We start from the raw sequence: 13,890 nt of genomic DNA, 5'->3' as shown, positions 1-13,890 counted from the left end.
TTTTGGTGCTCCAAGGCTTTAATACCAGGGGTTGTCTCAAAAAACCCACTGATGAAAGGGGAAAAAAATGAGAACAAGGGTCCCTTGCAAACCACCTGACCTCATCTCGCTTTTCTTAGCCCCCAAAACATCCCTACCCCACCCAGGCATGGGGAACCCCCATTAGGCAGTAATAAATAGATTCTTTCTCTAACTTGTCTAATCCAGCTAAATAGCAACAAATCCTATTAGGTTTTGAAACATAAATCCTTCCTTGCCACCTTACCCCCTCCCTTGAAGCAGAAAAAAAAAAGTTCCCCTCCAATCTGATCGACATTCAGACACATTTTGACTCTTATCATGAAACTTTTGAGCAGAAGATGGATTGAGTTAACTTGTTGGTAATATTTGTGTCCTTTTGAATAGTATGGGTCTAAAAAGGGCATTTGTTTATGTTTAGGGTATTTGACCATTTAGATATACTTCATCTATCTCCTCAATGCCACCTACACACTACTAGAAAAAAAAACTCTTCCTCACCCACCCCGGACAGTCTACTGTTTTTTCCTCCAAACTCTGGTCCTCTCCCAGAGGCCTGGAAGGTTGAGGATTCTGCGCAGTATCTTTGCTGTTCCTAGAACTGCACTTTTCTGGACTGAGATGTCAGATGTATTTCCAGGGATCTACTGTGACCACTCCTCCAGTTTGGAGGTCACTGCCCCTAGTGCCCCAATGACCACGGTTACCACTGATGCCTTGACCTTTCAGGTTTTTTCTCTGAGCCCCTGGTATTTCTCTAGTTTCTTGTGTTCCTTTTTCCGGAGGTTACAGTCACTTGGTATTGCCATGTCAACCACAACAGCTCTCCTTTGCTTTTTGTCCACCACCACAATGTCCGATTGGTTTGCCATTACCATTCAGTTCATCTGTTTCTGGAAGTCCCACAGGATCTTGGCTCGGCCATTCTCTACCATCTGTGGGGGTGTTTCCCCCTTGGGGTTTCCAGCCCAAACTCTGCATAGATGTTTCTGTACACTATTCCAGCTACTTGGTGATGGTGCTCCATGTAAGCTTTCCCTGCCAGTATCTTACATCCCGCAGTTACCTGGGGCCTTGTCTGGTGAGGTAGATCTGGACCTCAATTGCTCTAGTGCTCAGGACCTGCCCCTGTGCAGCCATGATGAGTGTTTCTGTGATGTTCAGTCTGGCTTTGTCTAGCCATTCCTGATATCCTGATGTTCCTGATATCCGCCACTTAGGTTATGTTTTGGTGGTAAATCCCGTGTAGGGGGCTGTCTGATACATTCACTGAGCACATCGTCCATTGGAGCCTTGTCCTTGATGTACTTATAGATCTCGGATGTTTCATCATAGATAGTGGCTCTCATGCTCGCTGTCCTCGGCCGGCTAGCATACAGTCTCAGGGTGCTTGATTTGGGGTAGTACCCTCCATGCATGGTTAGGAGCTTTCCTGTATATATATGAATAAAATGACTGATTCTGTCTGTCTGTCCCTTTGGTGCTATAATTAATTTCATTTTAGTTAAATAATTTTTAAGATGAAATTTGTCTTGTTTCCCATCTATGATCTATTTCCATGGCTTTAATTATGTCTATGTGTTAATACTACATCAGTGTGGTGGATAGAGGTGTCAAGTAACGAAGTACAAATACTTTGTTACTGTACTTAAGTAAACTTTTTAGGTATCTATACTTTACTCCATTACTTACGTTTTTAAAACAAACGTTACTCGTGACTCTTGGCTTAGGTTTCATTTTTATAAATATTTATTTCTTGTCATGTGCGCCATCCAATGCAGAACATTGGCGCCTTCCACATCTAGTGAAAACTAGTCTAATTGATGAGTCATTAATGCAAACACTCATTGGTTAGCTAAAGGAAATCATCAGAAACAAGCAGGTGTTCGTCAAACTGCAAACGCGGATTGTCTATGCCATGCTACAATGTCGGATTCGGGAAAAAGATGTCAAAATGTCTGAAAGAGTGGACACAGGTGAGAGCGTATCGGGAGATGGAGAAAGAGACGAACAAGACCTCCCTCATCCTTGGCCCTATCTCAAAGAATTTCTTCGAAATAGTCGAAAAATTGAGCTTTCAATTCATATAGTGGCATCTGGCTGTAGTTTTTGGAGTACATACTTTTTCACTTTTACTTGAGTAAAGACTAAAGTCAAGTTGATACTTTTGCCAGAGTGTTTTTAAACTGTTCTATCTAAACATCTACTTAAGCAACAAATGTTTGTACTTTTGACACCACTGGTGGTGGAGTATTTGCCATTGATTGGTTTGACTAAATATAAATTTATTCTGCTTCCTGGATTTGGCCTAATGGCGACCTGCATTTTCAGTCTGTACATCAGAACTAAAGGGAACATCAGACCAACATCTTTACTATCTGAATAAAAAAGTACAAATTAAAGGGATAATCCGTGACACTGTCTTCAATTGACGCACTAACTTTAAAAGCAAAAACTAAACACGACATTTAAACCAGAGAATCTAATATAGAGGCATAAACTGCCAAATTATCCAGCTCTCTATCTCTCTAATTATGTCTCACTTAGACGGTTACTTAAATCCACACCCTTATCTTTCAGCTCCCACTCTTCCCTGTAACATTAACCCTGAAGCCTTTTATTTTACCAACGAAACCATTGTTAGACACTGATCTTTTTTATGCTGTGTAATCTCTGTGCAGTTTAAATGTGTTTCTTTTAGCTAATTAAAACACTAGTTTCTTTAAACCATAGCTATACATAAATTAAAACATAGATTTCACAGAGTCATAGCTCCAGGTTTCTCTCCTCATTTTTGTCTTGACACAGTTTGGTGCACAGAGTTATGCCAAAATAAATTCACCAGCACTTAGTCCTTTTGTTAGAAGTGCACCTCTCTCCAGACTTTTCTGTCTCTTAGAACAAAGCTGTGACTGGCTGCTCTTTTTCTTCTTGTTATAATAACAGGATTTGGACATATTTTCTGAGCTGGCAGGGAAGTTTTATGAGATTTTCTTTGAACCGCTGCCGTTCTTTCTGAAGTTAAGACTTTTTACTTTGAATGCTTGGAGCTAAAAAGCAACATATTTAACACTTATAGCAAAACCAACAATATTTCTGGTGTTTTGTATGCTTATGGTGACATGCATCAAACATGGCTTTAAGTTCTGTATTTTTCCTCAGTCCTTACAGGAAACTGTATTTTGATCAAGCTTTGTCACCCATACTGCTTCTGGTATTCTTAACTTAGTGTCCGTTTTAGGTAAATAAGTGAAATTGAATGAAAGACGGCAGACCAGGCCTTTTTTACAGAGCAGAATCAACCTGTATGAATGTTTTTCTTGGGTTATATATGAATAATGCTTTTATATCTGATTCCAGAGGATTTTTACAATATTATCCAACATAGGCAACTGTGTAATTAACAAGTGAAAAGAAAATCCAACAACTTTCCTTCTATTCAGCCCAAAGTTCTCTTGAACCACTTAACAAAAATCCAGTTTAACCAATCACTGTCATAAATCTTTTATCAGTAAAGGGAGTCAACCTGGGCTGATCAACCTCTGTATAAATGTTGCTGTTCTCTGAGAGTATGGGAGATTAATTAGAGAAAATCAGTGAACAAACAGCATTAAGAGGACTGAGGAATGCCTCAGAGAGATTAGGGAGAAGCTTATAGTGTAAAACAATGATCTACAAATTCAAGAAACTCAGTTTGCCATAAAGTGAAAGGAGAGCATTGGCTAGAGAAGCTGAGACTAAAAACTTACGGTGACAAATATTGGTATACTGTATGAATCTAGCCTTGAAGACTGTCCTAAAAAATCAAATAAGGTAGTGGCAGCATCACACTGAGCACTGAGGGGAAACTTTCTTTCAGGAGGGACAGGTCGATGGGTCAGGGTTGATAGGGATTTGGACGGAAGTACTGTAATCCTGAAAGAAATCCCGTTAGAGGCTGACAAATACTTTTACCAAACTCGTTTTTAGTAAGAAACTACAGCCAAAACTATTCCCAATAACCTCAATAAGTTGTTACATTTAGGCTGATGAATTGAATTTGAATTGAGAAAGCTTCCTGGAGAGGTGGCGAAACGTCTTCAAATCTTGAAAACCAAGTCCAGTGGATATTTTTTGAATTTTTACGATCTGACTAAGTTGAAGCTATTTCAGACATATAAACAAAATTGTATACTTTTTCTCCACTGTATAGTTTTGAACTGCTTGTTGGTCAGTTATCTAAATTCCAATAAATGCAAAATTGTAAAACATAAAATAAAATAAATATACAAATGTTTTATAGCAATGCATGGTTTAATAAGTGCCTAGTACTTTGTCCTGAATGCTGGGTGGAAAAGTTCCAAAGACGACACAAAACATCGTTTAAGGTTGTATTTGCATCTTCCTTGGTTATTTGAGTTCCTGTTTTTAGATTCTGTTGAGGCTTATTTTTCGGCTTTGTGCTGTTACAACTCTTACCTCACCATTGTCATTTTTTCACTTAAAGCAAACATTTCTTATCCCTCAGAGATATGATAGAAAGGAGTCTAACTTAAAGAAAAACAGAGAAAAGGCCCATCGATTGAACAGACCAAAGCACCAGTTATCAGCCTTATCTGTCTCACAGACATGCATGAACAGACACACATGGGTCCTCAGTCTTGCTGGGCCCTGAGCATTATACGTTGATGTCTGAGACTGCTTGTTTTTACCCATCTGTCTCTAAGGTTATTGCTGTGCACCATGGAAGCACAGGATATTTGACAGTCCCCTGCCAAAAGGAGGGCCTGGGGGTGTTGGGGGAACAGGGAGAGTTGCCACTGACAACTTGGAGATCTCCAAAGTGACCATCTGAAAATGAAAAAGGAGAAAACTTATTAAAACGGGGGGTCAAGGGGAAGCCATGGGGGTAAATCTGTCACACTTTTTTTGAGAAAGGGTCAGTGCTAATTTAGAGCTTTGGTAGCAATAGCATGGAGATGACTAACCTTTGAGCAAATGAAAAATAGTGTCTGTGGACAGGCGCTGAGAAAGTTGGTTTAATCCTCTATATTAAAGGCACAGACGACTAGCCTGGGCAAAAGAGTGAATCATACAGTGCAGAACAATAGAAAGTATATTGAAATCATTGTGGGGGGAAATCTGAGCTTTGCAGGCTCAAGAGGAGTCCCCAGCCTGTGTCTGCGGATCAAATCGTCTGCAAAGCTAACAAATAAACACAGAGGCCGAAGGCGATGACTAAGAAGCAGAGTCAGCGGTTGTTCGCAGGGCAACACAATCGTAAAGATCCAGGAGCTGCATTGTTTAATTTTTATTTGCCTCAAATGTGTATTGGAGGCCAGGCAGTGGAGGAAGCCCTTTCTGCGTTCTTGTTTTATCACAGTTATCCTCTGAACATATGTGTGTGCATAATTTTTGTATGCAGGAAATGGGAGGGAGCAAGGACAGAGTTGTTCATCAGAAGCGGACATGGTTTTTGTTTCCTACATTTGCTCTCCTCCCCAATAATGCAGAATTGCCTAAGTCGTACATACAGCGGGGAAAAAAACAACATACATCTCTTTCACTGTTGACAAAGTAAGGAGGGGGATAACTAGTTTTCTTTTTCTAAATTAGGCCTTCATGCTCTTTATGTTTGCTATTGTCTGAGTGCATTCACTCCTCTATAGGCTGGACAAGCCGTGCGTGGAGGCCGGAAAAAAAAGGGTGGCCCGGTGCTCTTTGATGTTTATGGTCTGCTGTCAGCGCATTGTCTCTGAAGTCTTTTTGTTGTCCCTTTGCCCTAATTAAGACCTCAGAGCGACTTGTTGACTCCACAGAAACCCTTATTTGGAGAGAAGGGTGGAAGCCATGTGTTTCCATGCGTCAACCGAGTGTGTATGTGTTTAAATGTATGTCTGTTATGACTGGCACATTGCGTGAGAGATGTTCACAACAGCACAGAAACACACACGACCCATTTACACAAAGCAAAGGCTTTAACACAAGAATGAGGTTATTCATTTATAGCTGGAGATGCCTTTGAATGGAGTGGAACGGTACTCCACCTGCAAGAGAAGGAAAACCAAAATAAGCTTTAAACATTCTTATTCACTGATTTAGTTGGTTTATATAATATTCAAAATCTCTGAAAACAAATTTGTCACTAACTTTTAGAAAGCTTCCAGAGCCTTCTCTATCGCTGCTCCTCGTATATGAAATAGCCTCCCACTGTACATTAGAATGGCTCCTTCCCTGCCAAATTTTAAAGTATTGCAGAAAAGGCAAAAAGTGGACACAAAGAACACTCTGAATAACATAGTTCTTTTTTTTTTTTTATACAGTGTCCTGTCTGGCAATGTGGCAATAAGAATAATTGTCTTGATGCCAAATAGAGCCCAACAGATTTTACTTTCACAAGTGGAGCAGTATGGCAATTGCCATACTGCTCCACTTGTTTCATGCATATAAATTGCTTTATTATAATTATGCAGGGAGTTTTACAGTTTATATGGACACTGCAATGTAAGTAGAGCAGAAAAACAGAAGAAGAAAAAGGAAAAAAGAGAGAGAAAAAAAGAGAGAAGATGAAAGAAAGAGGAGATAGAAAGGAGACAATGACAAAACATTTTCAGTCTGCTTCATCACCTGTAACGAGATGAAAAAAGAACAGCACAACCAAACGACATGGTACGAGATATACAATAAAGCAACGCCTTGAAACTATTGCTAAAGTAATATTATTAAGTCTGAATGTGTGAATAACACAGTTCTAACAAACTCTCCTTCTTTCTGTGCTTTGAGCATATAACAGGAGTACTAAATACTACTTTAGTTTGTTGCTTAAGTTTTGTTCAGTTACTTTTTTTAGATAACCTTTCTGAAATCTGGTTTGATTTTTAATTTGGCTCACTTAGTAGTATTCAACAACCACAGCCCATCCAGTCTGTACGTGGAGTACTGAAAATGTCCTGCTCTGACTGCAACTGGGGGGACTGCTTTGTGAAGACTGGGATATTTTAGTGCTTCAAAAAGCTCCCACTTCTTGTTAGCAAGAATATATATAATATACCATATCCAATAGTTTTCCATAATAACACTAAAAATTAGGGATGCACGATATAATCGGCCCCCTATCGGTATCTGCCTGTATCAGCCTTAAAACTGAATATCGGACATCGGCCACCCCAACGATATTTAACCAGATATTTGACGAGGGAAAAATATTGATACATTAAAATATCACAATATCTTCATATGCAGATATATTGCCATTTAAAAACACAATATCAATCTCTTTTACTAATGAAATATTGCTATATGTCATCGTTATGCTACAAATTTTGCCATATTTTTATATGTTGATATATTGACGCGGTATCGATCTATTTTACTAACAAAATCTCACAAGAATTTGCAAAATATCACGAGAGTTTGTAACAGGACGCTGAAATTTCACGAGATTTTGAAAGTAAAATAGATAGATCGATACCGCGTTTTTAAAAATCTATTTGATATCAGCATATGAAAATATATATTTGAGTATATTATTTTTCAAAGTGTCAGAAATGGATAACAAAACCGCTATTTTCAATGACTACTTATTTTTGTCCAGCTTTAATATCGGTATCGATATCGGTTATCGGCTACATGAGTTTTAAAATATCGCTGTATTGGATATCGGCCAAAATCCTAATATCGTGCATCCCTACTAAAAATGCTTTAAACCCTGAGGCAGCTGTCCTGGGGTCAAATCTCGAGCCGAGACCTTTAAACCTTGTCTGCTTGTCGTTCTCCACTCCTTCAACCCATTTCCTGCCTATCAACTCTCAAAAAAGAGAAAGGGTATAGTCTAAACATTAAAATAAATATAATTTTTTTTTAAAACCTATCTAAGAACTCCCTAATAGCAGGATTTCTTGATGTTTTGTATAATACCAGCTAGCTTTGAACGTTCCTTTCCTCAATAACTATGTCAACATGGAAGAACATTGTTTTCATGACTAAATGCACATTAACTGGTCATCAGTTATTTGATTTGAAGATTGAATATTCATGGTTTCTGAGAGGCTAGTCATCCATAAGAGCATATTAAGGTAAAATAATCTGATTACAGGATCTCCTGCCAATTCCCAACTGCATCTTTTGTAATAACCAATGTATTTTACAATTCAAAAACCCATTTGACCAATCGCCAGCTACAGGTTCCTTCCAAACCTTTTTATAGCTTTTTTTCCTTCTGTTCTGCATGGTCCTTATGACAGATGTTTCACTGAGATGTTTCAAAACAAGCCCAAACAGCAATCTGTTAAAAAAGCAAACCAAATTGCATGCAAGAAAGCGATCATGACATGCAAGCAGAACTGCATGTGTGTTGTTTACTTCCACAGGTTTTAATTTCAGTGTTCCACGGATCCCCAGGATTGGGCTGTTTTTTGTGTTGACACAGATGTTCAGCTCTGAGCCGAGGGACGTATGTTTTTTGGACTCTTAGCAATGCAGATGGAATCTGTTTTCCCTCTCTTTCACTCCGCATAAGGTTGCAGATTTAAAGCTGTGACCAAAAGGTCAAGCTCAATGAGTGGGATGCAGTGGTTGGAGGTGCGATGTGTGTTTACATACTATTTTTGTTCTCGTGTTAATTTACATTGCATTAGACTCAAGTCTTTCCCTGTTGCACAGCTTATACAATACCTGATGATCCTCAAAATATTTTAATTGAACTCAAGTGTACATTTATGTCTTAACTGAGAACTAAACATATACTGAGCAACAATCTCTTGTTTGTAACTCTATTCTGTCTCTTCTTTTTTATTTATCCCAGGTTATCCCATTCCCAGAGGTCTGCTGTGAAAGTCCTGCGTAGAATGCAGTATTTCGTTGCCAGGAGGAAATTTCAGGTAATATAAAGAAAAATCCTGAGAAAAGGAAAAAAAAAATCAGGGTTCAGAGGGAAGTCAGATGAAAAGGGCAGATGTGTTATGTATGTGGTTGTAAAGGAGGAGAAGGGTAAGGAAAACATTTATCACCTGCAACAACGCTGCAAAAGTGTGTTTGTGCCCCGTCACTGAGCCCCGAAGTGAGCATTTCAGGAATCAAAGTTAGATTTTGTTAGATCTGGTTTAGATTGCAAGAGCAGAGGATCAAGTAAAAAGAAAAAAAATCTAGCCCTAATTAAAATGACTCACCATTTATTTGAAAGTCCTAAAACTCTTGTAATATCCAAATAAATTAAACATGATTCTATTTTGATTCTATTTAAAAACCTCATGTCTGCTGTGATATATGTGATTAGCAAGTGTAAACCAGTGGCTAACTCTCCTGAATACACAGAAATTCCCATCAATTTAAAGTCTTGTCGTAATCAGTTTTAGTGCTTATTAGGATCAGTGGAGTTGGAATCCATTCAGATAATAATAAAAGACTACAGGAAGCTCACTTACTTTTCCTTGTGAAAATATCGTGTTTCCTGTTGTGGAAGTAAGCATCACTTTTTTTTTTTCTGAGGAGATTTTCCACATGGTCAGCACTTTTACAAAAAAGGGCTTTCATCTGAGATCACAAAACGTTTTCTAGACCTTACTTAAAAGTCAGAAGATTCTGCAAGAGTAGGAAAACAAAAGAATCTTTGTCTTAAAAACCTTTACAGAGTTTTGAGGAAAAATACACAAATAATTTAAAAAAGTAACCAGGCCCTTCTAAAACTTTCATGGGTCTAACAAACCTGTAGGATCTTGTTAGTGTAACTTTGACTCTTACACAACTGTTACGGGATCTCATAAACGTAACTTCGGCTTCTGCAGAAATTTCACGGGAACTAGCTACAGTAACTTAGACTCTTGCAAAATCTTTCTGTGATATTGGAAATGTGTTATTTATGAAATATTAGTTTGTCTGTGTTTACAGTAGTAATGGACCTTTAAAAACCAGATTCATGAACACACTTACAGCAGTGCTTACCCCGCTCAAGTGAAACCTGCATATATTTCATTTTTCAAATCTGTAAAAAAAAAAATTGTGCAGAAATATAAGCTGCTACATGTATTTACATCTAAGATACTTTAGCTTTGGGTTCATAGTAAAATACACTGTCATAATGTCCATATTAATGCTTTTTTCAGGTGTTCTGTATCTTTTCAATTATGGGCTAAGTGATCTCAGCTGTGCAGACAGGGATACCCTACAGGGTTCACCGAGTTCATTCCGATAGCCCCAGTGTCAACGTCACACCACACAAAGCTGTGAAAGGACCTGAACACGATTCCTCTCTACATGACCATGTGCCTTTCAGAGCCTACACACACATACTATATGCACACACATGCATACTCACACAAAACACACATTGAGCTCACAATGAACTCTTTGCACCCAAGGGGGTTGGGGGATGTTTTCGGGGGACCAAGCAACAAGAGATTGTGATTGACAATGGCTTTGTGTCCCACCGTGTGTGTGTGTTTTTCTTGTGTGTGTGTTTGTGTGTTCATGTGTGTGGATCCGCAGCAAGCCCGGAAACCCTATGATGTGCGAGACGTGATCGAGCAGTATTCCCAGGGTCACCTAAACATGATGGTTCGCATCAAGGAGCTACAGCGAAGGTGAAAGCCTTGACTTTGTTTCCCCCTGTTTCTTATCTTACTATCTTAAAATCATAGTATACGTTTTAGGTGTTTGCCCGGCTATTTTGACTTGGTCAACCTTTAATCCAAGTAAACAATTAAAACATATACCACTATGACTACTTTTTCCCATGCTTTGAACCAATGCGGCTTATAAGAACGTGTAGCTTTTGTGCTGATTTTTCCTAATCACCAGAGGGCGAAGTCAAAGTTGAAAATGAAAGAATCCATCTATCCATCTATTTTTCCATCATACTTATCCCTGCTGGGGTTGCGAGGGGTGCTGGTGCCCATTTCCAGCTGACTAGGGGCGAGAGGCGGGGTCCACCCTGGACAGCTCGCCAGTCTATCACAGGGCAACACAGAGACAAACAGGACAAACAACTATTCACGCACACACTCACACCTAAGGGGAATTTAGAGAAGCCAATTAACCTAACAGTCATGTTTTTGGACTGTGGGAGGAAGCCGGAGTACCCAGAGAGAACCCACACATGCACAGGGAGAACATGCAAACCCCATGCAGGAATACCCCAGACCGGGAATTGAACCAGGACCCTTCTTAATGTAAGGCAGAAATGCTACCCACTGTTCCACTAAGCAGCCAGAAATTAAAGAATAAGGGGCTAATTGCTATTTAGCACAAGAACATTCTGGCAGCAGGCGCGACGGACAACAAGTGTCCTGAATTCACAAATTTTGACATTTATCTGCCGCATTAAAGCTGCAGAACCAATGAAGAGACTGGGCTCAACTCCTGCAGAGCTGAAATAAAGAGATGATGAAGCCCCATCTCCCAGTAGAGGTTCTTACTGCTGCGAGGCAACAAGCTAATGGGAGCTAGCATTCTACTTTGTCCCTACTCCAGGGGCTATATGTAGAGCTCCCCCTACAGGTTTGGTGGGAGACTGTTCAGTAGATATCATCGGCTTATAGCCCAGTGCGGCTTATATATGTGTTTCCAGGTATTCCAAAAAATCTTGCAGGCACGGCTTATAGTGAGGTGCGCTGTATAGTCTGAAAATATGGTAATAATTAATATACAAATGTAAAAAAAAAAAAAAACTTAAAGTTCTTAATTTAAAGAAAAAAGACAGGATTTACGTCACCAATTTCACAATTTTTGTACTCATGGCAAAAATGTTTAAAAAAGCTATTTTACTATTAGCTATTTTACTGTGACTTTGTGTCCTCATAATTCAGCTATTTAATACTTTTATCTAGGTTATGTATATACCACCTGGGAAAAATAAAAAGCTGCCACCTAAAAAAAGGAGGCCACACACTAATATTTTGTTGGATCGTCTTTAGCTGTTATTCCATTCGCTGTGTCATTGTTTTGAAAATACGGAAACCGAGAGCGGTCGTAATCGACTTTTTCTTCGCCTTCTCGAGATAATGACATAACTATCTCGTTATGATGGTTAAACTATTCATTTTTTTCTCGAGATAACAAGATAATTATCTCATTGTCACAAGGAAACAGTTATTGATTTCTTGAGATAATGAGATAATTAACCTGTGTGACTAATGAATGAGGCTGGCCAACAGCTCTGCATTACCAGTCCATCCATTTTAATGCTTTTTTTTATGAAACCCTTTAATCTGTTCTTATTTTGGGGGTTAATGCATTAATTAATTCGTGATGGTGACTTTTGTTTTGGTCAGGCAGTGTAGTTATTAAATCTTTCCTATAGTACATTACTGCATTTAAACTATTTTTTTTTACCTTAATTAACACACATCTGCATGTTAATGTGATAAATTCTTGTCTTTCCTAATTTGAAAAATTAATAAAAAAAAATAAAAAAAAGAACTTATCAAGTATTATTAGGGGAACAGTTTGTGTTGTGTGGCTATTAAATATTCCTAGACATCATGAACTTAATGTTTACACCAAAAAATATGGGAGGGGTTTTTTGGGCCACTTATTATGTCAATATCATTTGTGAAACTCTTATCATGGCTGAACAAATAATGTTTGATTTTTTCTACATTTGTAATATGGCGGAAATTAAGTTAAAGATGAAATAACTGTGAGGCATCTGACAGATGTTTAGGAATGCCTGTAGATTTGGAAGCAGGTGCATTTTCTACAAAAATTAGAAGACTAAAATATATGATACATAAAAAATATAAAGTAATAACATTGAAACAAGATAAGATATAAGAGGGGACAGGAAAACTATCTAAACTCGCTGAATATGTTTTGAGTCTTCTTAGTTCAGCTTGAATACTCTCATAAACTGATCATCTGTGTAAAACGAAAACCTCACTAAACTTTTGTAATGGATTTCAAAAGGTTTCAGCTTAAAATATAAAGTAAAGGTAAATGTATTTTTTGGCACTTTGTATGAGCAGTTTTGAAATATTTAATCATTATTTCAGTGATTGAAAAATTCAACGCCAGACTTAAGATAAATTATATAAAACCTACAGAAAAAAAAGGCACCTCTAATATTAGATTTAAAAAAAATAAAGTAACTCTATTGGAGCAACATAAGCAATAAGAGTGCAAAAAATTATTCAGCTCTTCCATGTAGAGATTTAGTTGAATATTTCTACCTGACTTCATTTATTTTTATCGATAGATTAATATGCATGTTGTTGTTTTTCTTCCTTTATAACATGCTGTGCAACCAGATTAATCTCTATGTTAACTGCTTTAAACGTGTCTCATCCCCCCAACCCCCTCCATTTTTATCTGCTCTCTCTCAGACTGGATGGCACCTTGGGGAAACCAGGAATGTTTTTACCAGGTAAACATCAAGGAAACAAACTAAATTTGACAGACAATCATCACCCTCCACTTTACCTCTATGTTTATGACCCACACATGCACATGCACTACCAGACTAAATACAAGAAAAATGGAGGTCCCTGATGTTTGTGCACACATCCCTGTGTGGATGTGGGCTTTTTTGCTCATCAGTGAAGCTTGTTGGACTGTTTGCTACCACTTTTTGGCACCGTTTTGTAAATTGCTGTCAGATGACTTGCACTCAGTTGTTAAATAACTTTCTTGCTGTGTAACTGGTTCCGTCGGTTCCATCGACTCCTACTGAAGTGTCAGTATCATCTAAATTACTGGCAGGATGAAAACCTGAACTGAATACAATCAAAGCCAATTAATAACTGTTCCTTCTGGCATGAAATGGGTAAAAATGATAAAATGTGTCAAGCTGAAATGATAAAGAGGGTTTAAAAATAGAGTTTAGCAATTATAAAGGGAATTTAGTATTGTATTTGAGGTAGCTAACTTTCTTTGTGTCTTTATTTAGTATAAATCCTAGTT

General features: G+C 38.1%; 1 protein-coding gene across 1 annotated transcript in view; it reads left to right on the top strand.

The window, feature by feature from the left end:
• kcnq1.2 (potassium voltage-gated channel, KQT-like subfamily, member 1.2) overlaps nucleotides 1–13,890 on the top strand; it is a 312,827-nt gene that overhangs the window by 196,161 nt on the left and 102,776 nt on the right. The window contains exons 16-18 of the mRNA XM_038280410.1: nucleotides 8,801–8,876; nucleotides 10,480–10,574; nucleotides 13,314–13,354. Of these exons, the coding sequence (XP_038136338.1) occupies nucleotides 8,801–8,876; nucleotides 10,480–10,574; nucleotides 13,314–13,354 (212 nt within the window). The remainder of the gene's footprint in view (nucleotides 1–8,800; nucleotides 8,877–10,479; nucleotides 10,575–13,313; nucleotides 13,355–13,890) is intronic.

This window comes from Cyprinodon tularosa, unplaced genomic scaffold, assembly GCF_016077235.1.
Source record: "Cyprinodon tularosa strain WSP-4 unplaced genomic scaffold, ASM1607723v1 ctg16, whole genome shotgun sequence".
In the NCBI taxonomy this organism is placed as follows: Eukaryota; Metazoa; Chordata; class Actinopteri; order Cyprinodontiformes; family Cyprinodontidae; genus Cyprinodon; species Cyprinodon tularosa.
This window is presented reverse-complemented; position numbering and strand designations above follow the sequence as displayed.